Source organism: Cryptomeria japonica, chromosome 5, assembly GCF_030272615.1.
Source record: "Cryptomeria japonica chromosome 5, Sugi_1.0, whole genome shotgun sequence".
In the NCBI taxonomy this organism is placed as follows: Eukaryota; Viridiplantae; Streptophyta; class Pinopsida; order Cupressales; family Cupressaceae; genus Cryptomeria; species Cryptomeria japonica.
This window is the reverse complement of record NC_081409.1, coordinates 159,064,859-159,092,344: the sequence shown is the minus strand read 5'-3', so window position 1 is coordinate 159,092,344 and position 27,486 is coordinate 159,064,859. Positions and strand designations below refer to the sequence as shown.

At 36.4% G+C, this 27,486-nt stretch overlaps 1 protein-coding gene across 1 annotated transcript in view; it reads left to right on the top strand.

The window, feature by feature from the left end:
* Window positions 1–22,773, top strand: part of LOC131072700 (mitochondrial import inner membrane translocase subunit Tim9) — a 33,001-nt gene extending 10,228 nt beyond the window's left edge. The window contains exon 2 of the mRNA XM_058008939.2: window positions 22,262–22,773. Coding sequence (XP_057864922.1) covers window positions 22,262–22,448 — 187 coding nt within the window. The 3' untranslated portion in view covers window positions 22,449–22,773. The remainder of the gene's footprint in view (window positions 1–22,261) is intronic.
* The last annotated feature ends 4,713 nt before the right edge of the window (window positions 22,774–27,486 follow it).

Genomic DNA, 27,486 nt, shown 5'->3' with positions numbered 1-27,486 from the left:
TGACAAATGTCCAAAAGGAGTTGAATCAACCCCAATGAATAGAGAAGCTTACTCAACAAGTAGAAGCAACGATGGCACATGATGATGAAGAGGTGACATTTAAGTACCTTTAATCAAGGAAGCACACAAAAACCTATTTACCGAAGTAAAACTTAATAAAAGAGGTGCAAAGAAATATAACACCAACAATCAATGAAGTTGCTCCTTTATGTACTTGGTTGAGGAACTACTTAGAATAGAGGATGAGGCAGGATAGAGCATGCAAACACCAATATCTAATTTTACAAGATTAGTAGTTTTACTTTGATTTAATGGATTCTTGAATAATCTTCACATGGTCATGATCTAGTGAGAAGAAAAGTAAGAAATAAGAGGAGGGAAAGTTAATAAAAAATCAAATAAGTCGAGATTTACTATATATTCCAAAGATTCTTGCAAACAAAGTGAAACATGATGCACAAAAAGAAGCAATTCTAGGTTGTTAGAATTTTAAAGTCTATGTCCTAGAAATATGATGAAAAGAGACTCCCAGTTTGAGATATATCACATTTATAATTTGCGAGTTTGTTAAGGTTGATTTGTTTTGCAGAGAATTTCATTACATTGTTGTGTGTAAATTTGTTGAAGGTGTTAATTCCTTAAATTATCTAATGTAGATAAATTATATTCAAATATCAAATTGGCCTATTGGCCTTTGACATTTGAATATTATTAATACTTATTTTATTTGTTTATCTAATTCTACTTTAGATCTGTCAGTAATTATTAAATTATTATTTATGTTATATATATTTTCGTTACTTCTAATTACTAATTTCGAATAAAATTGAAAACTGTCTATCTCTTATATTAATCGCAGGTTGCATTAGTCAAACGAATCATATCAATGACTATTGGGTGTAAGTCGGTTATAATTAACCGATTATTTTTGTTATATCGATTCATTAAATGAATCGGAGCTTCCTTCCTACGTAGACGTGAAAACTTCGGGCTGACAAGTCACGACTTTTGGAGACTCCAAGATGGCGTATTTATAATACGCTTGCCAAACAGATAATGGTGATTTTGATCATGATATAGAAACGGAAATAATAAAGTCAGAAAGGTTAAGTTCGAAGAGATTTATATTATCTACAGTTGGATTAAGGGATATATGAAGAGCAATACAAAGGAATATACCCACCGTAAACCATCTTCAGTAGTTTGTGTAAATCATCTACAGCGGTTCATATATAGAAGTTAGTTTTGTAATTCAAACAGATAGATACAACAATCTGAAAATATATTATATGAATCTGAAATATATATAGATACATTATAAGCTCTGAGATATATGACACGTTCTGAAGAATATTTCAGATTATTACAATAATTTGTAAATATATATATTTGATTCCGAAGGTAATTGTGATCTATACTCAGTTTTTTTTGTGATCTATACTCAGTTTTTTAAAAACACTTATAAATTTGATATAAAATTTTACTGTCTAAAATCTGATTAAAACTTTACATGGTATCAGAGCTAGCCTAAATTAAAGATCCTAAAATCAGATTTTAAATCAGTAAATTATCAGATTAAAAAAACATCAATATGGTGATCAGATTGAAAGTAGAGGACAAGTTTGATGGAGCATCAAATTTTACCTCATGGAAATTTAGAGTATTGCTTGCATTAGAAGAAAATGAATTAGCAGACTTCATAAAGAATGATCCACCTGAAACCAATGATGCTGATATATTATCTCAATGGAAGAAAGACAACGTTAAAGCAAAGAAACTCCTAGTAGATTCAGTAAAAGATCACATTGTTCCCATTATTTCCAGATTGTCAACAGCAAAGGAAATGTACAAAACATTGGAGCAAATGTATGAAATCAATAATACCAGCCGGGCACTAGCCTTGAAACAAAAACTTCATCACATCAAGATGACAAAGGAAAAATCCATTACATCATACTTCTTAAAGATCACTGAATTAAGAGATCAACTATCAACTATTGGATATGTCATTGATAGTAAGGAATTAACTATGTTAGCCCTAAATGGACTTCCCTCCTCATGGGAATCATTTATTCAAGGAGTCAGCGCAAGATCCAAACTACCAAAATTTGATAGATTAAGAACAGATTGCTTACAAGAAGAATATAGATCGACTGCTAGAGGTATTGAACCAAACTCTTACAATGAGGAAAATCAAGTACTAGCTTCCAAAACCTCAAGAAGAAAGGGAAGATTTGGTAGAAGAAGAAACTTCAAAAGAAAGAGAGACCAAAGGACAGACTCAAATTCTAAATCTTATGAGAAGACAGATCTATCTAAAATCAAATGTTTTAGATGTGCAAAACTAGGACATTATGCCAGGGACTGCAGATCCAAATTCAAGCAACAAGCTTCTACCGCTGATGTTCATGATGAAACACCTGAAGATAAAGAGTTTCTATTTATTTCTGCATTATCAAGCAATACCTTGAACAACAACACCACCTGGTTAATTGATAGTGAAGCCTCTAGACATATCACAGGATTTAGAAGCAATCTCTCCAAATTGATTGAAAGACCAACCAATCTTGAAGTAACTATTGGAGATGATGCCAGTTATCCAGTAAAAGGTTCAGGCATTGCCCACCTGCAATTAGAATCAGGCATGTCACTTCAATTGAGTGATGTATTATATGTACCTGGGATTAAAAGGAATCTTGTATCAGTTTCAGCATTAGAAGACAAAGGCTATGAAGTTGCATTTTCCAAAGGAAAAGTACTTGCTTGGCCTAAGAATTCTTATATCAAGAAGGCACGTGAAATCGGACTTAGATATGAAAGCTTGTACAAACTTTCCACTATTATCACTCAAGCTTTGATGATGGAATCTCCAAATCCAAATGAACTATGGCACATAAGACTTGCCCATTTGCACTATAAGGCACTACCCTACATGGAAAAGATGGTCAAAGGCATTCCTCATCTCAACAATGAAAAATAAGGTACTTGCAAAGGTTGTGCTTTAGGGAAGAATATAAAACGTCCTTTCCCTAGTAGTGAAAATAGATCTAAAGAAATAATAAATATTGTACATTCTGATTTATGTGGACCTATGTCTATGCCATCCCTAAGTGAATTTTTGTACTATGTAACCTTTATTGATGATTACTCTAGGAAGACTTGGATCTACTTCCTAAAGTCTAAAGAGTCGTAATCAGGTTTAAAGAATTTAAATCCTTAGTAGAGAATACTATTGGAAAAAGAATTAAGATACTAAGATTTGACAATGGGGGAGAATATCATACCTCTAAGAACTTTCACAATTTTTGTATGGAAGAAGGAATCAAAAGGGAATTTAGTGTCCCTTACAACCCTCAACAAAACGGGGTGGCAGAAAGAAAAAATAGAACCATTGTAGAAGCAGAAAAAGCTATGTTGCATGATCAAAACCTTCAAATCTCCCTATGGGCAGAAGCCTCCAAAACTGCTGTTCATGTTCAAAATAGAAGCCCACATCATATCCTACAAAACATGACTCTTGAAGAAGCCTTCACGGGCGTAAAACCTGAAGTAAGTCACCTTAGGATATTTGGATGCATTGTCTACATCAATATACCCAAAGAGAAAAGAACTAAACTTGAACCCTCAGGCAAAAGAGTAATTTTTGTAGGTTATAGTGAGTCATCCAAAGCCTATAGAATCTACATTCCCAGACAAAAGCAGATTGAGGTTAGTAGAGATGTAATCTTTGAAGAGGATTTTGGCTTCAAAAGATCAAAAGGATATCATATGGAAGTTGAAGATGAAGTATCAGAACCTCCTCAAGACATGGAAGTTGATCCCTCCCCTGAGTCACAGAGGGAGATTATTGAGATACAAGAAGACAATGAACCAACTGAACCATTGGACCCCACCAATGGTCCTAGAGATATTATAGTGAACCGAAAGAGACCACTATGGGCCAGAAAAACAATGCAAGAAGTGGAAAAATTTGCTGCTCCCAAAGGTACCTTTAGAGAAAGCAAAAGACCACACAAATTCTCTAACTATGTGGCATTAATGAGCAACATTATTGATTCAGAACCTACTTCAGTTGAAGAAGCAGAAAAACAAGTATGGAAAGATGCAATGATTGAAGAATATCAATCCATCATGAAAAATGATGTTTGGGACATTGTACCAAGATCCAAAGAGAAATCAGTTGTCTCTTCAAAATGGTTATTCAAAATCAAACATGCAGCAGGGGGCAGCATTAAAAAATACAAAGCCAAATTTGTAGCCAGAGCCTTCTCACAAAAGGAAGGGATTGATTATGAGGAAACATTGCACCTGTAGCCCATTATACATCTATTAGAACCATTATTGCAATTGCTGCAGCTAAGAAATGGAAGTTACATCAAATGGATGTGAAAACTGCATTCTTAAATGGAATGATTGAAGAAGAAGTTTATGTTGAACAACCTGAAGGTTTTATAGTTCATGAAAAGGATACTCATGTATGTAGGTTAAAGAAAGCTCTCTATGGCCTTAATCAAGCTCCTCGATTTTGGTATGAAAGAATTGATCGTTATCTATTAAGCTTAGGATTTAGTAAAAGTGATGCTGATTCAAATCTATATCTTAAAATAGTTAATGGTGAAGCTCTGATTCTAGTTCTCTATGTGGATGATTTATTCCTTACCGGTGAAGAGCATCTTATCATCAAATGTAAGAAAGAATTAGCATCAGAATTCAAAATGAAGGATCTAGGTGCCATGCATTACTTTCTAGGATTGGAGATATGGTAAAAGTCTAATGAAATCCTTCTCAGTCAAGGAAAATACACTATTGACATCTTGAAAAGATTTGGCATGCTAGATTGCAAATCTATGTCAACTCCCATGGAGACCAATCTAAGGCACTTAAGAGAATGAGCAGCTAATTCAGATCTTGTAGACCCTACTTTGTACAGGCCATTAATTGGATCTCTGATGTATCTTGTAAACACTAGGACTGACATTTGTTATGCTGTAAGTGCACTCAGTCAATTCATGAATGAACCAAGACATATACACCTAGTTGCAGCCAAACACATCTTAAGATATCTATGAGGTGCAATTGGTTATGGATTGAAGTATTCATGTAATGTGGATCTAAATATACAAGGTTTCTCTGACTCAAATTGGGCTGGAAGTGTAACTGATTAGAAAAGCACTTCCGGTTGTTGCTTCAATTTAGGATCTACTGTTGTCTCCCGGTGTAGTAGGAAACAATCCTCCGTAGCACTTAGTACAACAAAAGTAGAATATATTGCAGCATGTATGGCAGCTCGAGAAGCAGTATGGCTAAGAAAGCTACTAGCTGGATTATTTGGTGAACGTGTGACTCCGACAATTATTCACTGTGACAATCGAAGCTGTGTAAAGTTCTCTATAAATCCCGTGTTTCATGATAGGACAAAACATGTTGAAATCCAGTATCACTACATAAGAGACATGGTTCAAAGGAATGCTATTCAACTCAAGTACATTAGAACTGATGAGCTAACAGCTGACATCCTCACCAAGCCTCTTGCCAGAACAAAATTTGTCTACTTTCGAGACAAGCTTGGAATTGTGGAGAATGGAGCCCTTGTTGAGAGGGAGTTCTCACATCAGTAAGTCCTTGAGGTATGAACATATTGCTAGTGTTATCTTTGTCATGTTGAGAGAGTCCATGGCAACCCTGGTTACAAAAGTCATGTTGAGAGAGTCCATGACTTGTCATGTTGGGAGAGTCCATGACAAACGTGGTTGTGAAAGTCATGTTGAGAGAGTCCATGACAAGCCATGTTGAGAGATTCCTTGGCTAACTCATTGCGTTGAGAGATTCCGCAATTGAGCACTTGTGCTTAACATCATTTTGAGTGATTCCATGATGAACATCATGTTGAGTGAGTCCATGATGAATCTCTGTCTACCTTTAATTTTACCATGTTGAGTGATTCCATGGTAAACCATGAACAATTGCTATCTACATAGATAAAGAGGGAGTGTTAAGTCCTTAATTTATCTAATGTAGATAAATTATATTCAAATATCAAATTCTACTTTAGATCTGTCATTAATACTTATTAATACTTATTTTATTTGTTTATCTAATTCTACTTTAGATCTGTCAGTAATTAATAAATTATTATTTATGTTATATATATTTTCATTACTTCTAATTACTAATTTCGAACTAAATTGAAAACTGTCTATCTCTTATATTAATCGTAGGTTGCTTTAGTCAAACGAATCATACCAATGACTATTGGGGGTAAGTTGGTTATAATTAACCGATTGTTTTTGTTATATCGATTCATTAAATGAATCGGTGCTTCCTTCCTACGTAGACGTGAAAACTTGGGGCTGACAAGTCACGACTTTTGGAGACTCCAAGATGGCGTATTTATAATACGCTTGCCAAACAGATAATGGTGATTTTGATCATGATATAGAAACAGAAATAATAAAGTCAGAAAGGTTAAGTTCGAAGAGATTTATATTATCTACAATTTGATTAAGGGATATATGAAGAGCAATACACATTGAAAGGAATATACCCACCGTAAACCATCTTCGGTAGTTTGTGTAAATCATCTACAACGGTTCATATATAGAAGTTAGTTTTGTAATACAAACATATAGATACAACAATCTGAAAATATATTATATCAATCTGAAATATATATATAGATACATTATAAGCTCTGAGATATATGACATGTTCTGAAGAATATTTCAGATTATTACAATAATTTGTAAATATATATATTTGATTCTGAAAGTAATTGTGATCTATACTCAGTTTTTTAAAAACACTTATGAATTTGATATAAAATTTTACTGTCTAAAATCTGATTAAAACTTTACAGAAGGATCCATCAAGCTTGTGGGAAGACTTGAAGGATCAAAACTAGAATAAGTTACAATTGCCCTTGTAGTAGTGCAATGTAATGTCCCCTAAATCCGCAATCTAAAAAAAAACATATAAACAATGCATTTCAACAATTGATTTTGGTATGAATGATTTACCTAGAGTGTAATTAGCCAATTCACTTAAGGTCACTTGTTATCAATAAGTCAATTCCCATATTTTGTTCCTAATGAGATCAAGAGGTCTAGCTGCAATAGGATGCCCGTAGCGCTTATCAGGCCCAAGGGCGGTACACTCCCCCTTGGCCCAACCGTCGGTAGACCTTTAGTCATCCGCAGTGGGTGGCCTACCTGACAGAGGCCTAGTTCCTGCTATCCTTATTACTCTATTCTTAATTAATCTCATTAGGTTTGGATATGCAATTTGCCTCATTCATTAACATGGTAATATCTTAATTCATTCCTACTAGTCCTTAATTGAATAATGTTGTTTATTTCTCAAATTGTAGTTGTAATCTATTTATTAGTTAATTTAGTCCATGGAGATTTATTCACATTGTATACCCATATATATATATATATATATATATATATATATATATATATGTATATATTATATGTTAATATATATTATTGATTTTCATTATATTAGTCTCTATACATTTGTATTCCAACCACATCTATGTATATGCTATGTACTGAATTAATTAAACTACATACATTTATGTATTGATGATTTTAATGAACATCTACCCTGGGGTATGTAACCCTACTGATTTATAAATAAACTTATTGCAGAATTGATATTGGCGGTGGAGTGACTTACCTGTGTCCCTTCTGCTCTTGACGTTCTCCTTCCCCTATCTTATCTTCTGCGTGCCTTTTCTGCTACCTCTTGCCCACGAGTTATGCTTTTAATACCAGCGGGGGGTTGAGGCGGACCCAGCCAGGGGTCGTGACTGCTGAGGGAGGAGTGAGCGGGGTGACTGTTGGAGTCACCGCTCCCTGGCCCACCCGAAACTCCTTTCGGCGCCTTTAAGCTAGACGCACCGCATCACACATAATGTGATTGCTAGGTGCAATACCCTCGATAATTTTAAGGTTTAGCGCTCACTTAATTGGGTATCGATCATTAGAAATATTTTGCATATTAATATGGGGTCCATTTTAATATTATCGTGTGGTTATAAAATCTATACTCAGTTTTTTAAAAACACTTATGAACTTGATATAAAATTTTACTGTCTAAAATCTGATTAAAACTTTACAGAAGGATCCATCAAGCTTGTGGGAAGACTTGAAGGATCAAAACTAGAATAAGTTACAATTGCCCTTGTAGTAGTGCAAACAAGCTAAGTTGTTGAATGGATAAGACTACATGTTGATTCTATTTATGAAACGTCTTGAAATCATATCTGTGCAAAATCTTTTGCGAATTTGTCTAGGGTTTGACATTTTTGATGTTGAAATGTTTTTGCGAAAAAGTTTTGGAACTCATGTGATTTTGATTTTGACATGGTGCTTCTAGATCAATTTTGTTGTGTTTCTAGGCATCAAGTAGATCTTTTGTTGATGTTTCACTTGCGAGAAACCCTAAATGATGATGCATCCTTCATTTCATTGCTTTAGTACACTAATTTAACTTGCTTTAAGAGACATTACAATATGAAAAGGCATATGAACACATGATAGTCGTGAAAACTTAATTGAATAGAGATGCAAGTTCATATTGTTTGTTTCTTGCTTGAATGATGAACATTAAATAAAATTTAAAATTAACTATAGGATGAATCATGAACTATGAACTTGAAGTCAAAACTCTAATCCTAAAAGGCATATGAATACATGATAGTCATGAAAACCTAATTGAATAGAGATGCAAGTTCATACTTGTTGTGACCTTTTTCACACATCGCCCCATTGCAAATGGGGACCCTCTCTTTTTCTGCTTTCTAGGGTTTTTGTTAGCGCCCGTGACCTTTTGCTTTAATTCTACCAAGCCTTGCTCAGTTTTGAACAGTTCAAGCCCTTACGGTTGAAAGTTAGTTTTTGAAAATCATGTGATTCCAGAGTACAAACACCTTCAAAGTGCTTAGGGACGCCAAAGAACGAAGATCGCAATCGATCTGGATGAATTTGAACAACTTTCTATTTTTAGAAAGTTTGCTTTTTTGCTTTTTCCTATTTTTTAGGAAGTTTCGTTTTTGGCATTTCTGGCCCAATCCTCGATATGTCTATTTTTAGAAAGTCCGCCTTTTGACTTTTTCAGAATGGGTACTCAGGGTCTGCACTGCTGCCGTTGACCTGCCTCGACCGGGATCCAAAAATCCAAGTTTTGACCTCAAAGAGCTAAATCCCTAGATTTTAGGCTTTTTGCTTTTTCGGGATGCAAACCTAGGGTTCACACTAGCACCACTGACCAGCTTTGACCAGAACTCAAAAATTCCAAGTTTTGACCTAAAAAGCCAAATCCCTAGATTTTAGGGGGCGTGATGCCTCAGATGATCCACCTAAGCATGGATTTCAAATTTCAAGTTAATCCAGTTAAATTAGATTAAACTGTGAAATTTTGAAATTTTTCTGAAAAATCTTCTAAGTCTGGCTAACAAGGGTTTTGAAGTATTTTTGTAGGTTCAAACCCCACCACGATGCGGGAGACCATGTGTTGAAGACCCTTCCAACTCCGCCATACCTTGGGAGGCCATGTGGGTGCTCACTCCAAAGTCCGCCATGTTTGGGGAGGTCATGTGGGTGCTCACTCCAAAGTCCACCATGCCTTTGGGGGGTCACATGGGTGCCAAGTCCCAAGTCCGCCATGCCTTTCGGGGGTCACATGGGTGCCAAGTCCCAAGTCCGCCATGCCTTTGAAGAGACCTTGAAGGAGAGAGGCCACATAGGTGCCTTAGCCAAAGTCTGCCATAACTTGGAGAGGTAGGCAAAGTGCGCCAAAATTTGAAAAATGGAAATTCAAAATTCAAAAAAAAAATCCACCAACGCATTGAAAAGTCAAACACAATCAGCATGATGTCATAAAACTCATCCAAAATTTCGAATTTGAAGACCAAAATAGAAAGTTTTTTCAAAAGAGAATATTGGAAGATTAACACAGATTTCGAACTTGAAAGCCAAAATGGAAAGTTTCTAAAAGGAAAATTCAAGGATTAACAGATATTTTCGAACCTTAACCAAAATAGAAAGTTTTCCAAAGAAGAATATTGGAAGATTAATAGATATTTCGAACTTATAAACCAAAATAGAAACTTTTGGAAGATATTTTTCAAACTTGGAAACATGACAAAAAACTTTCCAAAAGGACTGAAGATGAAATTAGAAGTATGATTTGGAAGATCTTAAAGGTTTCTACTTGAGAATTTAACCTTGCCTACAAATACTTCATTATTAACTTCATTATTACATCAATGATTTCGAAATTACTAAGGAAAGCTTGGTAAATAGTGTTCAGTTCGAAGATCATCTGGACAAGGATTTTGACATTTCTGGAAGTTGGATAATCACTTTAGACCAGATTTTTCGCAGATTTTTGGAGGGCAATCAAAGCATGAGAAGATTATTTAACCTTTGCTGAATTTTTCTGAATATTTTCTAGAGGATTTCTAGCCCTGTTTCTGCACATTCGAAGGTGAAATCAGATTTATAATGCAGATTTATGGATTTTTCTGAATATTTTCAAGAACTTGAGAATTATTTTTTCAAATTTTTTGAAATTTTTTTTTTTTTTTTTTGGTTAAGTGTGAATTTTTTTGAAAGTTTTAACACTTGATGGCGACTTCAACCAACCTCAAGACTTGAGGGTTTTGAGGTGAAAATTCTATTTTTATGGCTAAGCATGAGAGTGAAAAATGGAAAATTTTCCAACACTTCGCCATTTCGTGGCCCTGTTATTTTTTTTTCGAAATTTTGCAGAAATTTTCTAACTTAAAATTTTCATCGTTCATCTGCAGGTCTTAGACACCATGAAATTCCAGGTGGATAAAGATGCTCCCCCAGAGTCAAGGATGACTTCAAAATGGACGAACGTCGGCGACACCAACCTCAGACACATCAATTTGAGGGAGTTCAAGAAGTGAATGTTTGGTCTGGACAACCTTGTGCCTACCATCATTGCGCGAAAGATGATGAAGAGCGGTATTGTACATGCTACTGGCTTCCTTCCCACCATGCAGTGTAATGAACTAGTAGTTGAGTGTGCCAAGCATTACAACCCCATCAACAAGGACATTGTTGCACCTGATGGGAGGATACTGGCGAACATCAGTGATGAGGCCATCAGAGAGGCCTTCAGGATCCCGGAATATCACAACACAGTGTATAAGGCTAAGGACGAAGCAGACAATCTGTATCAAGACCACCTGGAAGAATATGACACCATAGTCAACCATTCCTGGCTAGACAAGCCAAGGAAGGGCGCCTCCAAACTTCAGAGGAAGAGCCTAGTGCGGGCGTACTTCAAGGAAGACATCGGAGATATGATCGTCTTGCTCAACAGAATAATGGGAAGCCCTCAGGGAGCCCCATTTGAACCCTGGATGTATTATTTCATTAATGAAATAATCAATGGAGTAAAGATGATAGACTGGGCCAGAATTCAGCGAGAACCTAGATAGCCAGCTAAGGAACCTAGAGGCAAATAGAACTTTCTTCGTGAGTTCTTACTTGTTCTATTCCTTGGCCAGGACTTACAGGTACAAAGGTCTCACTTCTAGAGGGGAAGTAGGGAGCAAGGAGAATCAGTTTCCAGTATATGATTGCTACCCTTAGCTCCACATGGAAGAGAAATTCCATTACAAGAGAGTGAATGATACTTTCCTTATGCACATCACTCGGACATTGCAAAGCGGGCTGCACCAGAGACTCTCTCAAGAGTCTATGGACTTCATCAGTCGGTTTGGATGTTGGTACATCCAATACCCAAAGTTCACTTACCTCCGAATCCAGGGATTCTCCGGACCTCCATACAAGCTTCCAGCTTACCCTACCAACCGAGTGGTGTTGCTCGAGGTTGTGAGACAATTGGAAGAGTATATAGTAATCCAAAGGGATAGGCAGAAGAAGGCAGGGACGTCCTCACTTACAATAGGCAATGGGCTGGAAACATGTCCGGCATCCCAAGCCTCTGCGACCGCTGAGAAGGAGCTAGCCTAGTATCCTCTCTATCAATACAAGACAAGGAGGAATTTTGATCCATTCCACAGGATAAAGAAGATCGAAGGAACAACGTTTGAGCACAAACCAAACCTAGAGGACTACTGGGCTAACGCAACCGATAGCTTCGAGATCAGGAAGAGATTCTGGTCAAGAATTCCTTTGAGCATGGTGAGAGCAACATAAGTATTCAAAGTTGCTGATCAAGTGGAAGAAAGCTTAGAGCTTCATCAACCGGGCTTCGAAAAGATGAAAAGCGAACCCTTAGTTTTGATAGATTGGACAAAAGGGGAGAAATCAGATTTGGTAGACCTCATGAGGTTGGTTGAGTATTCAAGGTGGTGGACGTCTGAAAAGACAAAGCAGTTGAAAGCCAAAGGTGTGACCTTGACCTATGAATCAATGGGAGTAGATGATATGCTATCCATTGATCCTTGTACCTCTACAAGTGATGCCCGAAATCTAGAAAGTGTTGGATCTCGGAAGAGGAAGGAGTTAGCGGGGAGCTCGGTGAAAGTCGCTGGGAAGAAGATCATAGGAGAAAGAAGGGAGTCCAGCGAAGGCCAATCCATTCTAAGTGCCTCTTCTATCAGGCCTGATCATAATGCAGCTAAGGAACGGGAGCTGGACATCTATGTAGTTGATGATGAATGGAGAATGCCTTCTCCTTCAGTTGAAGAAGTAATGAAAGAAGCTATCCAAAGTCCAGACAGGGAGCGAGTGGAAACACCTACAGTCTTCTTGGATGGCATACCAACAAACCCAGGAGAGGCAAATGATGAATTTGACCATAACACAGTCGAGCAATCAACTGTCCCAGATTGGCTAAGGGAAAGAATAAAGACTAAGGTCCCCAAGGAGGCCTGTTCCGAAGAGGTCACTACAGCATTTCTGGAGAGGGTGAATGAACCAGTCATGATCAAACCACCCAAGCCAGCTAGGAAGTTCTCCTTGATCCAGAGAGACAGTACAAGCTTCAGAACAGTCCAGATAGCAGTACCCAATGAGGGAAAGACTAGAGACAATGTCGCTGCAGAGGACTACAAGGTTACTACCATAGAGCTGGGTAAGCCTACCCAGGAGCAAGAGGTCTAGTACTTTGATGACTCTTGCAGTATTCTGAAGGCAAGTCTAGCCCATGAAAAGGAATAGAGGAAGAAGGTTGAAGAAGAGAATCAACAGTGGAAGAAGTATGTCCAGCACCTTACTAGGCCGCTCAATCGTGAGGTCCCCATCACCCCTCCACAGCCTCTTCAACAGGAATCAATGAGAGATTATGATGATATGAAGGGCTCATACATTCAAGCAAGGGAATGGATGTCAGATGTTTCAGTACGAGCTAACACATTAGTAGAGAATTTGGTATCAGCTCATGAATCTGCTACTTCATTAATCAGCCGCATCCAAGATCTAGCCATCAATTGGGAGGATGTGACTGAAATTCAAGATGAAGTGCTTCCACACCTAAAGGTTATCCGAGGCTTGTCAAAGAGAAGCCTAGTGGAAGCAGGTATCATACAGATCGGAGACAGGTACGACTTTAGCACATGGTACTATGCCTTGGTCACTCGGATTGAAGTTCTAAAGAAATCCGAAACCAAGTGCTCAGAAAGAGAGGGAAGTGTTAGAGAGATCCTGGCCAAGGTATTACATGTGGCGTTAGAGATCTGGAAGAAGGAAAGCATAAGGGAGAAGCATTTGCAAGCAGAAAATCTAAGAGCCAGAATCCAGTCTTAGCTTCTTCAAGGATTCAAGGATGATGGACAAAAGCGATTTCTCAAGAATTGCAAATTTTCTCTTCATTGATGAAAATTTCCTCGCCCAAGCCATTGAGTGGGAGAACATCCTCGCCACTTGTATCGATGATGTGGATATCATCGACTTCCAAATTAGCAGCTCGCCAAGTGTCGCCACGGAGGAGGTCAAGCTCATTGTGTCTAGATACGTTGAATCTCTAAAAGAGGAAAGTGGACACTCACCACAGTCAGATTAGCAGCTTCGCCACTTGTCGCCCTCTTATTCATTTGAACTTGTAGTATTTAGGGAAACCCTAATTAGGGTTTGTGACTATCAATCATGGCCCTTGATCATTGTTCGATCTTGGCCATTCATTGATTTTCGAAAAAACTATATAAGATTGCGTCCTCTCATTTGGAGAGTGTGAGGTTTTTGATAGATTGTTGCTTAAGGTCATTTCCAGATAATATATTGCATGTGCGCTGCTTTGTAATCACTATTATTTGAATGATTTGCATGGTTTCAATTTCCTCAACACCTAGTTAAAGTTAATATAGATTTGCTTACATTGTTGTTAATTTGAGTGAAGGATCTGATAAGTATCAATTGATTGTGCATCTCCGCTCATACTTTTGGTAAATGGATGATTTCCATTCTACCGTGCAAAGTTAGTCTGAGCTCATCCCATGTGCATCCCAATATCTCGATCATAAGCACAACCCACTGAAGATTGCACCAGCTTTGTGTAGTTGTCCCTAGTGTGGCGAAGTGAAGGTTGGTTTCTTGAGAGCTCACAGTTGACACCGTCTCCGGAATTCGTAGGATTAGATTAGCCTTCTCAACCCTATCTCTTTTCTCCTTTCTTTTGAAAGTCTAAATCCTTGAAAATCCCCCAAAAAAGAAGAGCCTAAAATTGCCAAATCCATCTAAGTTGAGCAGTTCAGGATACTTGTCAACGTAAGTCCCCCTTGAGATTTTCAGCGTACACTACCCAAGAAGCTATTCCACTAAAGTCGCTTGTTCGCACATATAGACCTTGGAATCAGTAGTGATTTTTCAGGAGAGGATAGAATGCCTTCGTGTATCCTATCCTAATGTTTGGTAGATGATAAAACAGACACCAACAATACTGTTTGTTTGTTGCTTGAATGATGAATATTAAATAAAATTTAAAATTAGCTATAGGATGAATCATGAACTATGAACTTGAATCAAAACTATAATCCTAAAAGTTCAATTTTATAATTTATTTCATTAGATGAAAACTATAGGATGAAATAATATTTAAAATCAAAGTATAGGTGAAATAAAATCTAAAACTTGAAAGTTTGGATAATAAGAGTTTAGATTCATAGGCAAGATTAATATTGTTTGAGTTTCATGTGTTTCAATTTTAGAACATATCGTTCAGATTCAATGTTAGTTTTTCAAATTGGTTGTTGTAGGACCATTGCATGTAGGGATTATTATCACGTTGTTACAGTGGTAGCTAATGGTACAATAGATTGGTGGGACATGTCTAGACATGCAATGGGTGTGCTCAGTATTAGACAAGTTCATAGTCAAGTTAAAGCCCATTTCTATGCCATTCCTAGGGTGGGAATCAAAGCTTGTCCAACAGAGAATGGTGTACTTGTGCCACCTTATAGAATTGTAGAAAATATCAAAGAGTAGGAGGAAGCAGACACAAGAGTTGTAAATAGATCAAGGCATCCTTTGAGGAGAGGTGTAATGCCCGCCAAAATACCCTAGAGAAATACACTAACATGTGAAAAGATATAATTTTTTTTTTTAAACATCTACTAATGCAACCATACAATTAACTACTCATTTGCAATAAACGTCCATTGATCAAATAACATTTAACCATCTTAACATAATCACGAAAACACATAACGCAAACGGAAATAAACACATTACATTTAAGCATTCCCTAGGGTATCTCAATGCCATTACCTCATCATATGCACGATAACACACTTGCATGCTATCTCTAACATGATTTATTCTTTCCATGCATACATGATCAATCACTATTCTATAACATGATTATATCCATCTACTAAACTTACATTAACCAACCCCTTTTAGGATAAACTAATCTCAAGATAATCTATCACATTTCCAACATTGCATGAGACTATATGCATATTCGTAAATCCATTTCCATTAATAAACTGATATCACATGTTACATCATTTATTCTCCTAAAATGCTATCTACTATTTACATGAATGCAATAGCCTTGCACAATGAGGAGCATGGCTCTCAATTACATTAAGTTATCACTTGATTACAAAGTCAAACTCCCAATGAGATATCCGACAATCTAGACCCTGGGTAACTTGGCTGTCTACCCCCTTGCGATCCCAATCACTCACTTGGAAGCCCACTCCCCCTAGCATGCACCTAGACCTTAGGGTGGAATATACATCAAAATAACATCATAACCACAATAATGAAGGCTTACAAGAGATATAAAAGTGCTCATAACATCATAAAGAACATATTGCACAAAAAACAATACATAAGACCTCATACATGACAATAGCCTTCACCAATGCATAACAATCAAAGAGCCAATCATGAACATGAATCAAAGATGAATCCAAATCCTTTCCAAATTCTCAACAGCGAGGCAAAACACATCCCATTGGAGTCATAAGAACTATCCTCAACAACAAGGAATTCTCCCTCTTGCCAGAGCAACTCAATGCATAAGAAACACCTCATCGGTAAGGCACAAACCCTCTTACCGGAGCACAAAAGACATCATAAAAGATCAAAGTACATCAAAGACTACTTTAGAAGCTCAACACAAACTACCCATGCCTCTGAAGAATGCACAAAACCCAAACAATCACACACATAGTTCAAAACTGACTTTCTAGGACCTCCCGAGCAGTCTTGCTCTCCCGGAATGCAACTGAATGCCCTTGGAATGCAGTGCAGCACTTTTGGTATGTACTATGGTGTTTATGGTATGTTCCACAACATTTTGGGACCATATGATCGCGTTTTGGGTGCATTTGGTAGAGTTTTGGGTGTTTTACTCAATATCTCAGTTTCAAGACTTCAGCTCTCTTGGCACATTCCCCAATGCCCTTGGGATGCATAATGACGTTCTTGGGTCATATGGTAGCGCCCCTGGTCCATATGGTGGCGCTCCTGGTCCATATGGTGGCGTTTTTGGTAGTTTCTATAGTGCTTTTAGTAAAGAAGCCACAAATCAAGCAAAATGCAGACCTAAGGCCAAGGTACTTGCCCAGATCAGCTAAGGGGCCAAAAACGACACTCAAAACCAACCCAGTAGGTTTGGAAACTCCAAAAATCAGACAGGGAATACAAAATTACAAGGTTGCAGACTCAGGGAAAGAGAAGCACTAATAACCCAAGAACCTCAAGGAGACCTCAAACAAGCTAAATGAAGTTCAAATACAATCACAGATCCTTTTCACTTTTCAAGGTCGGTCCCCACAAAATGCATATCACTGGGAACCAAAATGGCTCCCAACAAGCTTCAGGAAGCCCAAAATCACCTAAAAAGCATATTGAGACAAGGGAGACTCAAATAGTACATCACACAAAGAAATATCATAACAAATTCAAAGCTTATCATCACATCTCAATCACAAAGAGGATTAATTACCATTCATAGTGAAAAAGACAAAAAATGCACTCCCAACAAGCAGTATTTCAAGCTAAAAACAAGGATCTGCAAATGCTCTTTTCAAAATCCCTTTCTTCCCAAATATTTTCCAATTACAAATTCAGTCTCTAAAAACTATTCTAAAACCCAAAACAATCTTTTAATCAGGCACGAAGTATACAAGCTTTCGAAAATGAAATTTACAGAGAAGTGAATAAAAGCTCCAACCTGGAAATCGCACTCCAAATCAATAGGAAATCTAATGAAGAGCAAGAGAAAACAACCAGCAATCCAAGCAATCAAAATCCTCAATCCAATCTCCAAGCAATTTGAAATCAAATCCCAGAATTCTGGCAACCCGACAACATTCTTAGAAAGCCAAATAAATAAAAATTAAACTTCAACCATAGGAAACTCTCGGCCAATCAGAAAATTCAAGGAAACCATATAATATACCTACCAACCCAAAAATCTATGCATAAATAATATAAAATAGTATTCATCTAACTTACCAAGCTACCGACCAATGGTAAAACAGGGTGAGTAGGACAAATATTAAAATTAAATAACCAAGAGTATAAATAGGAATTAAAACAATATGATTATCCAATATAAATAAAACCATGGGCACAATTAACTAAATAAAGCCCATTAATTAAATAATAAAAAAAATACAAATAATTAACCTCAATAATCAAATTAATAGTAATTAATTAATTAATCCTTGATAATTCTAAATATAATACCTAAGGATAAAATAATAATAATTCCCAAATAATAATCTCACATTAATATTTAAATATTTATATCAACTATTTATTTAATTTATTATTTTGAACTATATTAATTCATTAATTAATTTAACGTTATTTAACTATATAAATCAATTAATCGGTTAATTAATAATAATTAAACCAAACAATAAACACAACTCTACACCACAAATTAACCCAAGGAATCACGAGACGGTAAACAACAACTCGCACCAAGACTCTAAACTGACAAGGCAATCACCTTAAACCTAGAGTATAGAGTGGGTTTTCATGTCATCTCCGATCAACTTGCCATTGGGATAAGACACGCTTAGACCTATGAAGGCAGGTGGAGTTGATGTCTAGTACATGCAAATCTGTCACCACCAGTACATATACAACAACATATGCAATAATATTTTGTAAAATAAACAGACAAGTGAAAGGAAATTGCAACATCATATCATGCCTAGAATGAGTGGTATGACATCGTTCCTTATCACGAACGCAGTAGAAGACACTTGCAAACATCAAGCAATATCATAGTCATCCTCATCATAAGATAGGGTCAGTACATAATAGAATGCCATCAAATCAACCTAAGTAAACATGAAACACACATATAGCACAAGTACATCTCGATCATCAAAGAGTAATCCATCATCACCATAATCTAGGAATGTTATCATCTCAAGTAATCATGATGTAAAGCACAGTATATTATGTCCAATATCCATAATAAAGAATCTATATCATAGAACAAATCCATAAGCATCTGATCAAAACATCACAAAATGGTCTAAGCTATGCCAATATAGTCTAACGATGCATAAAAAGGAATGATGAATCAGGGAGGGGCACTACAAGAGGAAGAGCTCATGAAGGCCACATGCTTCTATCTCATATTAATAGCATTGTCCTTGATGTTGTAGTAGAGACCCACCCATTTTTGGGTAGGAATGTAGAAGAGCCTGCTAATGTGAAAAGAACAAAGTGACCATTAAAGAGGGCATTTAAAAATGGTGCTAGAGAGACTGTTGATCAAATTGTTGCAAGCTGCCTCTATCCATATGGTTTATACATTGTGCCCTTACGTTTCCATTGTAGTAGAATGTCTGAAGAATGATGAGTGCATGTTTAACTGATTTTTGAAGCTACCTAAGGTTTTGCTAGAGTTGGTTGTTGAAAACTTGCTTCCATTAAAGGTCATGCATCTTATTTGTGGATCTTGAATTGGATCCTTCTAGATTTCCTTGTCTCATCAGGTTCCATTAAAAGTGCAGGGAAAGCATATCTGAATGGTTAATCAAAGTTCAGGCGCATCATGTTATTTAGTATCCTATTAATACATTCATAGAGTGCAGGTATCACATATAATTAAGGAGACGGGGTAAAATATGACTATAAAGAATATAGTCTTGGATGTTGCAATGAATTTTTAATTTAATGTCAGATCAGGCATTCCTTAGTAAAGCTAGCCTTGTTGAACACTCTCTGCGAAGGGAGATTCTTAGGTGGCACCATGGCTTCTATGTGTGTCTTGAGTCTTGGAAGATTGGAGAACCCGACCTGTACAGTGACATAACTTCTGTGACAATGCCCATGCCCCAATAGTTCCTGCTAAGAGCATGGTCCAGCTTTGCACAACAGCTGTAAATGTTAGTGCCCTACTTGAGAAGAACATGGCCCACTGTCTTGTTGTGCAGATGGCCCTGAACCATAGGTGCAGCATTATTACTGTCAACAGAAATTGCTAAGTGACTAGTTTGATCTGGGTTTGCCCAAGGCATGACCCTGTCATCTTGGGCACCCTGCAGGTTTGTCTTAGGATGTATGCTTAGTAAGGCATGACTTCAAAACTAGAATAACACATAATTACGAGGAAACTTAAGATGTACCTGCAGGGTACCTAGGATAGCAGGGCTGTGACCTGGGTGAACCCAAGTCAGATTCATGCTCAGACTGGGACACTCATAGGGTACTCAGGTTGGCTGAGCCATTCCCTGGGTGAAACTAAGCTGGATCCACAGTTGGACTGGAACCTTTCCTGTTGACTACAGTGACAAGGGCCATACTAAAGAAGCTGATCATTGAAAAACAAAAAGCAAATTGGCAAACTGGTGCTGAAATGGTTGCATTCAAAACTAGAACATATTGATAATATAGGCTTGCTACATAAAACTCGTTAACAATATGCTTTGTTGTCGTTGCCAGCATACTAGGCATGCAAGTTGACCATCGAGAACTGCTATGCAGTTTTCAAAAGATTAATAGCCCCAAGAAATGCCAATAAGGAACAAGGAGCCTGGGATGTACCTGCAGGGTACCCTGGATGGCAGGGCCCTGCCCTGGGCAAACCCAGGCTAGACCCAGCCTGGACCAGGATCGATCCCATCTAGTACAATGATGGGGGCGAAAACTTAAAAACCTGGTAATGTAAATAAGAAAACAAACAGGCAATCTGGTGCTGAAATGGTTGCATGCAAGTTTGAACATTTTGATAATATAGGCTTGGTGCATAAAGGGCTCATTAATTATAATGATTGGTTGGTGCCACCGTGCCAGCATGCTAGGCGTGCAAGTTGAACATCAAGAACTACTATGTATTCTTCAAAATATTGATAGTCACCTAGAAATGCCATTATAGGGACAAGGAGCCTGTCCTGACCTGGTATTCACATCTTCTCATGACTATATTTATCTAGAGTAGAGCCACACCTTTATTCATGTGTTTCTGGGCCCTGATTTGAAATGGTATCCTTCTCCCTGCACCTATACATAACATCTGTCTGATCTGTCTAAGAGAAACAACAGAACTTGATCATTACCAAGCATCTCATGGCAGTTCAAAGCTAATAACACATCATGATATTCTGGCCTCACCATTCCATCAACATTATTAATGGAGAATAATCAAGCGTTATAGGAGTAATATAATACGTCTATCTAATTTGTAGTATCTAGTTTATAGTACATATGCTTGATATTTGATTTTAGTTTGAGTAGTTGTAGAAGTGCTGATCGTTTTATTCATAATTTGACATAATTCTTATTGACTGATGTTTATTTTGCAATAATGAAGTTGATAATGTGACATTCTACTTTTGATTGACTATGTATATGGTTATTTGTTTTATTTCATCCCACAGACTCCCTATAGATAATACAGATGAAGATCACTTGTAGTGACATGTACATAAAGGTCAATGCCCTAGAAATGTACGGAGATGATGTTTCCCATCTTCTTCCAAGAATCTAAGGTGACAAGACCTACGCCTGTGATAATGCCATTTTTTGCCTCAATTCCTATGTTACCCCTGAAGTTTAAATGACTTATTTAAGGTTTTGGACGATTGCTGTGTATGATCATTATGGTGAATATTTGTCATAATTGTAAGTTTGTAAATATATTGTATTGACATTCACTGAAGAGGACATGGAATTACTCAGTATCACAAGACTCAGCTGCATCAAATCTAGAAGTCAGGATAAGTACCGAGTTTTCTGTAGTTGAATGGGACAGAAATATTGTCTGGATTGAGTTAGCTGTGCTATAAAGTTTGTGAAATGGTGTCTCTCATTGTGGAGAAAGATGTACGAACACAAGTTCATGCTTGTAAGCTAGTTTTCTATGATTGGCATACTGGCCTGTTCATTATCTGGATGCAGCCCTACCCTAACTCTTTAATACTTTCCTCATGGTACAGGATATCTCATCATCTGAGATACCAGCCACCTTATCATCCTACCTTTATATCAAAGGAGGTTAGAAGGCAACTCCTCTGCCAAGCCAAACTGTAGCTAACACGGAGGGCCACTCAATGTGGGAGACATGGCTACTGGGTTTTGAACAGAGGTCATTGTTGTGACAAGTGGCCCATCTTACCTCAACCACAGTCCACAGGGCATTGCCATCACCAGTTGGTCTTTGGTTTTCTGAAAGATGTATTTGTAGAAAGCTTTTCTCTGTTTTTGCAGAAAATTAGACTGTTGCATACACACTAATTTGGAGATTGTAAATTCTGTGTAAGAAACCAAATCTCAATAATTTGCTGTATGACCTGTCTTTGCTAATGCTTAGTCTCTTGTTTACTTTTTTACAGTTTGAGGATGTATAATTCGTTGGTGGAAAGGTGCTTCAATAATTGTGTTGATAGTTTTCGACGCAAGACTTTGGACAAACAGGAAGAAACATGTGTTCAGCGGTGTGCAGAGAAATATTTGAAACATTCTATGAGGGTCAGTCTGAGGTTTGCTGAGCTTAATCAAGGAAGCCCAACTCCTGACTAATTGTTTATTTAAGATTACAAACAATTGGCGTAACTTGACTGTCAAAGTACTTTTCATGGATTTCTGAACTGCTGAGTTTTGGAACCAAACTCTTTCATTTACCTGATCAGTTAGCATGAAGCTCCAATATTCGATGATTTCTTTTTTGGTTATTAGAATTTTTATTCATGTTGTAATGTTGACACAACATTGAGGGTATTCTATTGTTTGGGGGGCAAGCAGAAAATGAATTATCTGCACCTTCCATTTTTTTTATGAACATGGTTTGCATTGTCTTCTATTTAACTTATGAAGTCATGGTTCAATTGATACCCTTTTGACATTACATTAGCATAGCAATTTTGGACTTATGCATGTTGGGGTGGCAAACCTTCTTGTTTAGCTTATATGTTGTATTAACTGATTTTTGAAAGAGATTCCAAAGGTTTTAGTTTGTAATTCACCTAAAACTGTTTTTTGCTAGTCACATTCCTAAAACTGGTTTTTGCTAGTCACATTCATCAGTATTTGGAATCAATAGATGTGCATGCAATACCCTTCAACATCCGATTAATACTGCCCATGCATGGGTGTTTGTTCTCAGTTAATGAACGCAGGGAATGGCAAATGATATGCAAGGTAGTAAGGTCTTTTAAATTTCTGAATGGAGGCATATGAATACTGCAGAATGGTGCTCATTTCCACTGTAACAGTCTTTGTGATTGACAAATGATTGTCTGGGCTTGTTTTCATTTTGTTTTTCGTTCAAGGTGTTGTATAGATGGTCTTAATTGTGCTTTATAATTACTTGTGTTAGTGAATAAGCTTTTATATCCATGTTCAATTTCAATTCCTTTGTTTTTCACTTATTGTTGTTTTGAAATTTATTTTTAATGACTAACATATCTATTGAGTGCATGATTGCAAGGTAGAACATTTAGAGTAGAGGTTTTGAATCTCAGACTAAGGAGAAATTTGAATTGTGATCGATAGGGGTTGTAGTATTCTCTCCGTAAAAGTAAGGTAGAACATTTAGAGCTGGAATTGCATTCCATTGCTGGGGGGCTATTAAGGGACTCGCATTGTTCCAAGTAACAAATGCAAAATTTCTTTGAGCTGTCGTAGCTTTTCTAAATAGATATTTTGGACTAGTGGGAGCTGATTGGGTTACTTAGATTGGCCTTCCAGATCTATCTTAAGGTTGACGTTTGGGTCTTCCTTTTGGAGATCTATCTTAAGGAAATCAATAAGGAGTTATTAAGGATTTTAGTTGGCAATAGATCTTGATATGATTTTTATTCTCATAGATGACTAGATTCTTTCTCTAATAGTTTTTTCATGGCAAATAAGTGTACATGATTCAAAAAACATGTAGATCAGGTTTCAGGAGAATTTTAATCTTTAGTCGTACTAGATATGGCAAAAATCATTGTCAAATAAAATTATTTGATCAAAGTAGTTTGTAATCAATTTTCTATTCCATGAGCTATTATACCATCCTGATGATGGATCATAGAGTGATTCGAAACGTTGATGCAAACATACACAATTGAACCAGAAGCAACAAGAAGCATTATTATGGATCGTGGAAAACTAGTATCTTCAATTGTAAGCTTACCCTTTTATATACAGAGTTCATGGTCACATGGAAAGTTTTGTGGGTCTTCATAGTTCGGTTCCTTATGTCCCAGCAATATCTATCCAGCTGTGAAAATAGAGAAAATATTGAAATTAAAGTAAGGAAAATGGTGGAAATATTGAAAATAAAATAAAGGGAAAATGGGGGCATGCGCTAGATTAGATATATTTTATCCACTTATCTTATTGTGTAATGAGATATAGAAGAATATAGGGTGAATGTTTTGCAAAGACTTTATAATACTAGATAATTAGTATACCTATGTGAGAGAAATCTATGTAAAACACGTTGAGAGATATCATTGTGGAGGGAACTATTTTTACTTATTTATATTGTTCTTTCTTTCTTTATTTTATTCTTATTGAAAGTTATTTTTACTATTATAATAAAAATACATATGTAAAATTCCTTACTAGGACTGATTGTAAGTAAATGTGTATGTCCAGATTTTGCAGAGAGGTATTATTTAATTTAACTGGTTGATTATTGTAGTGCCTATGAATTCCATTCAACAGTAAAATCCATGCATTCCAAAATTAACTTTCATGCTTATTGATCAACATAGCATTGATTTAGCAGTCATTATACACATTCAATATTGTATGATTAAATACTTTCATGGTGCACCTGTAGTTCGCAGTAATGCAGTGCCAAACTTGTCGCAGTGGTCCTCCGGAAGCGTTATCGTTTGCACATTGGTAGGCAAATTGAAAGATGCCAACATTACGCTGCTTCCTCTCGCACTACAAGTCCGCTTATCCTTTATGGAATAGTTAACAAATATTGGTCTGTATTCCCGTCACGATCATTGAGTGTAATCTGTGCAACTCACGTGATCAATATCATCTCCCGATATCGGGACTCTTAGCCATGGGTTACAAGTTAGTTTGTGTCATCTCCTCGGCGTTTGGAAACCACACCCGCACTACGTTTGGAAATCATACCCGACATTGCGTTTAGAAATAACACTCGATATTGCGTTTGGAAATAACACCCCACCACGAACATAGGGTATATGCAACATTCTGGGTCTCACGCCAATGCAGTACTCCATGACGTACACCAGCCACGACTCCACCCCACTGCTTACGCAACCACGACTCCACCAATAGGCCAGTTCTTATTGATGAAAGGGGAATTATTCTAGTTCGAATCCTGTCACACAGGGATATAATTCTTCTTCCAGGCATACCTCAAAAGCTTACGCCATGCCATTTTATTCACTGTCAAAGTAGTTTTATGAACTCCCTTTATTCATAACACTATTAATTATTTATATTAATTCTCAAATTAGAATATTAATATAAAAATTAATTAATATTATGTCATTTTTTTTTTTGATCGATAATAGACCGAAGTCGCAGTAATTTTGAATTATTATTATTATTTTTATTATGTTTGATTAGATTGACCCTAGACCTTCCCCATTTTTATGGAAGGCCAAGAGTCACAACTTAGAATTCATTTTAGATGTCCATATTGGGAGTTGAATTTGGGTCTCCACAGTGAGAACCCAATGTTTTAACCAATTAAGCTCAACCCCGGGGACAATATTATGTCATATTTATTTTCATGGTTTATTTATTTATTTGGGGGACATTACATATTATGTAAGTAAAATAGTATATAAGTAAATAAAAATATAAATTGGTAAGTAATATTTATGAAATTATTATTATCTTAAACTTTAAATAAGGTTTTTTTTTGCCACATTATTTATTTTGTATTTTATTGAAGAGTTGTTTTATTTACTTTAAGAGTTATTTTATATTCAGTATATTATTTCTAAGTTGTTTTATTTAATTTTATTCGTTTAATAGATATTTTGTGGTTTTGATTAATTTTCATGTTGGTTCTTTAGTATTTTTTGTTAACACACTCACATTTCACCCCTTGTTGCCATTGTAGTTACACCTCTTGGCATAAAAATAAGCTACCTTGAGTGGAGAATTCCCATGATCTTCAACAAAAATATAATTTCAATATGATATTAACATATTAATATTGGTTTGACTTGGGGGATTTTGTCATTCTTAGTTAAGAACACCACTTAGACATTCTTTCTCATTATACGAGGTCTTTGGTTGGTGTATCGGTTGAGGACTCTTTCCTCCCTTCATGATCATAGGATTTAAATATAGTGTCGAGAACAATTGTACAAAGAAGGAAGATAGAATGTTCTAAATATATTCAAAATCCTTTCCTTCAATTGAGGGTGTGTAGATTGCAAGGAAGGGGTCAAGCATTTACATTGGTGTCGGTAGTTTTGCAATGGCAGTTTGGATGCAGTTGTATTGTTGGATGACTCTTTTTGCTAGCTGTTGCATTGCCCACTCAAGGTTCTAAGCCCTTTTAAAATTTGATATTTACCCCTTAAACAAAAACATACTAACGTTTTGGACACCTCATGTGGGCCAATTTAACTACCTATATTAAACTATAGAAATGTTTATATAATTTAATTAAAGGTAATTGTAGTCACAAGTTGGCTATCAACATGCATGCTGAAGGTTAAGGGTGTAGCATGCTATACTTTTCGATATTGACCTCAATATTGTCATTCCTTGGATGCTTGTGCAAGTATATTTCATTTTCTCATGTTGCATCTTAATTATCTAGGTACTTCCAATTAATTGGATACTTTGTAATTGTTCTCATTTTGTCTTCTAGTGTGTTTGAAAGATTTCCTCAATTTCCAAAATATTTGCTTTTATCAAACTTTGGTAACTCAATCTAGTTTGCAATTCTTTGTCAAATAACCTTAAATTACGAAACATGGAAGGCTAGATTTATTTTTGTTGATGTGGTTGATCTCAATTTGTATGTTATATTGCCAAATCTTTGCAAAACATAGTAAGGGTTGCAATACTTGGCTGAGAGCTTTTTATCCTTATTTTGTTGTTTCAATGACATTTGTGTATGATTGTAATCATACAAAGACTTAAATCTCTTACTTCAAAATGTCTTTCATTACAATGTTGATCAACTTGTTGCCTCATTTTGTTTTGTGTCATTGCCAAGTTCTTCCTAAGTCTAGAGAATACCTCTTGGTGGTGTTAGATGTGGGTGCTAAGTGTGTTTTGCCCTTTCTCTAACTTTTGACTAAACTCTAAAGAAAAGGTGAAGGATGGTGGATGGTTCCTTATATAGTGCTAAAAGGGTAAATTTGGGGCCCTAGCCTATGAATGCAAATCATGAACCCAATTGTCCACTCAAATCATTAGGGAACATAAATAGGTTCAACTATAGTCCTAATAGGAGAGTTGAACACTTGGATCTAAGTTCCGTTTTTGGACTATGTAATGGAATTGATATGAATGTGAGATCTAGGTTTAATGCTAGGAAAATGATAACTTTGAGCAATAACAATGAATTACATAATAGAAAACCAACACAGTAGATTAGATCTGGAAAGAGGAC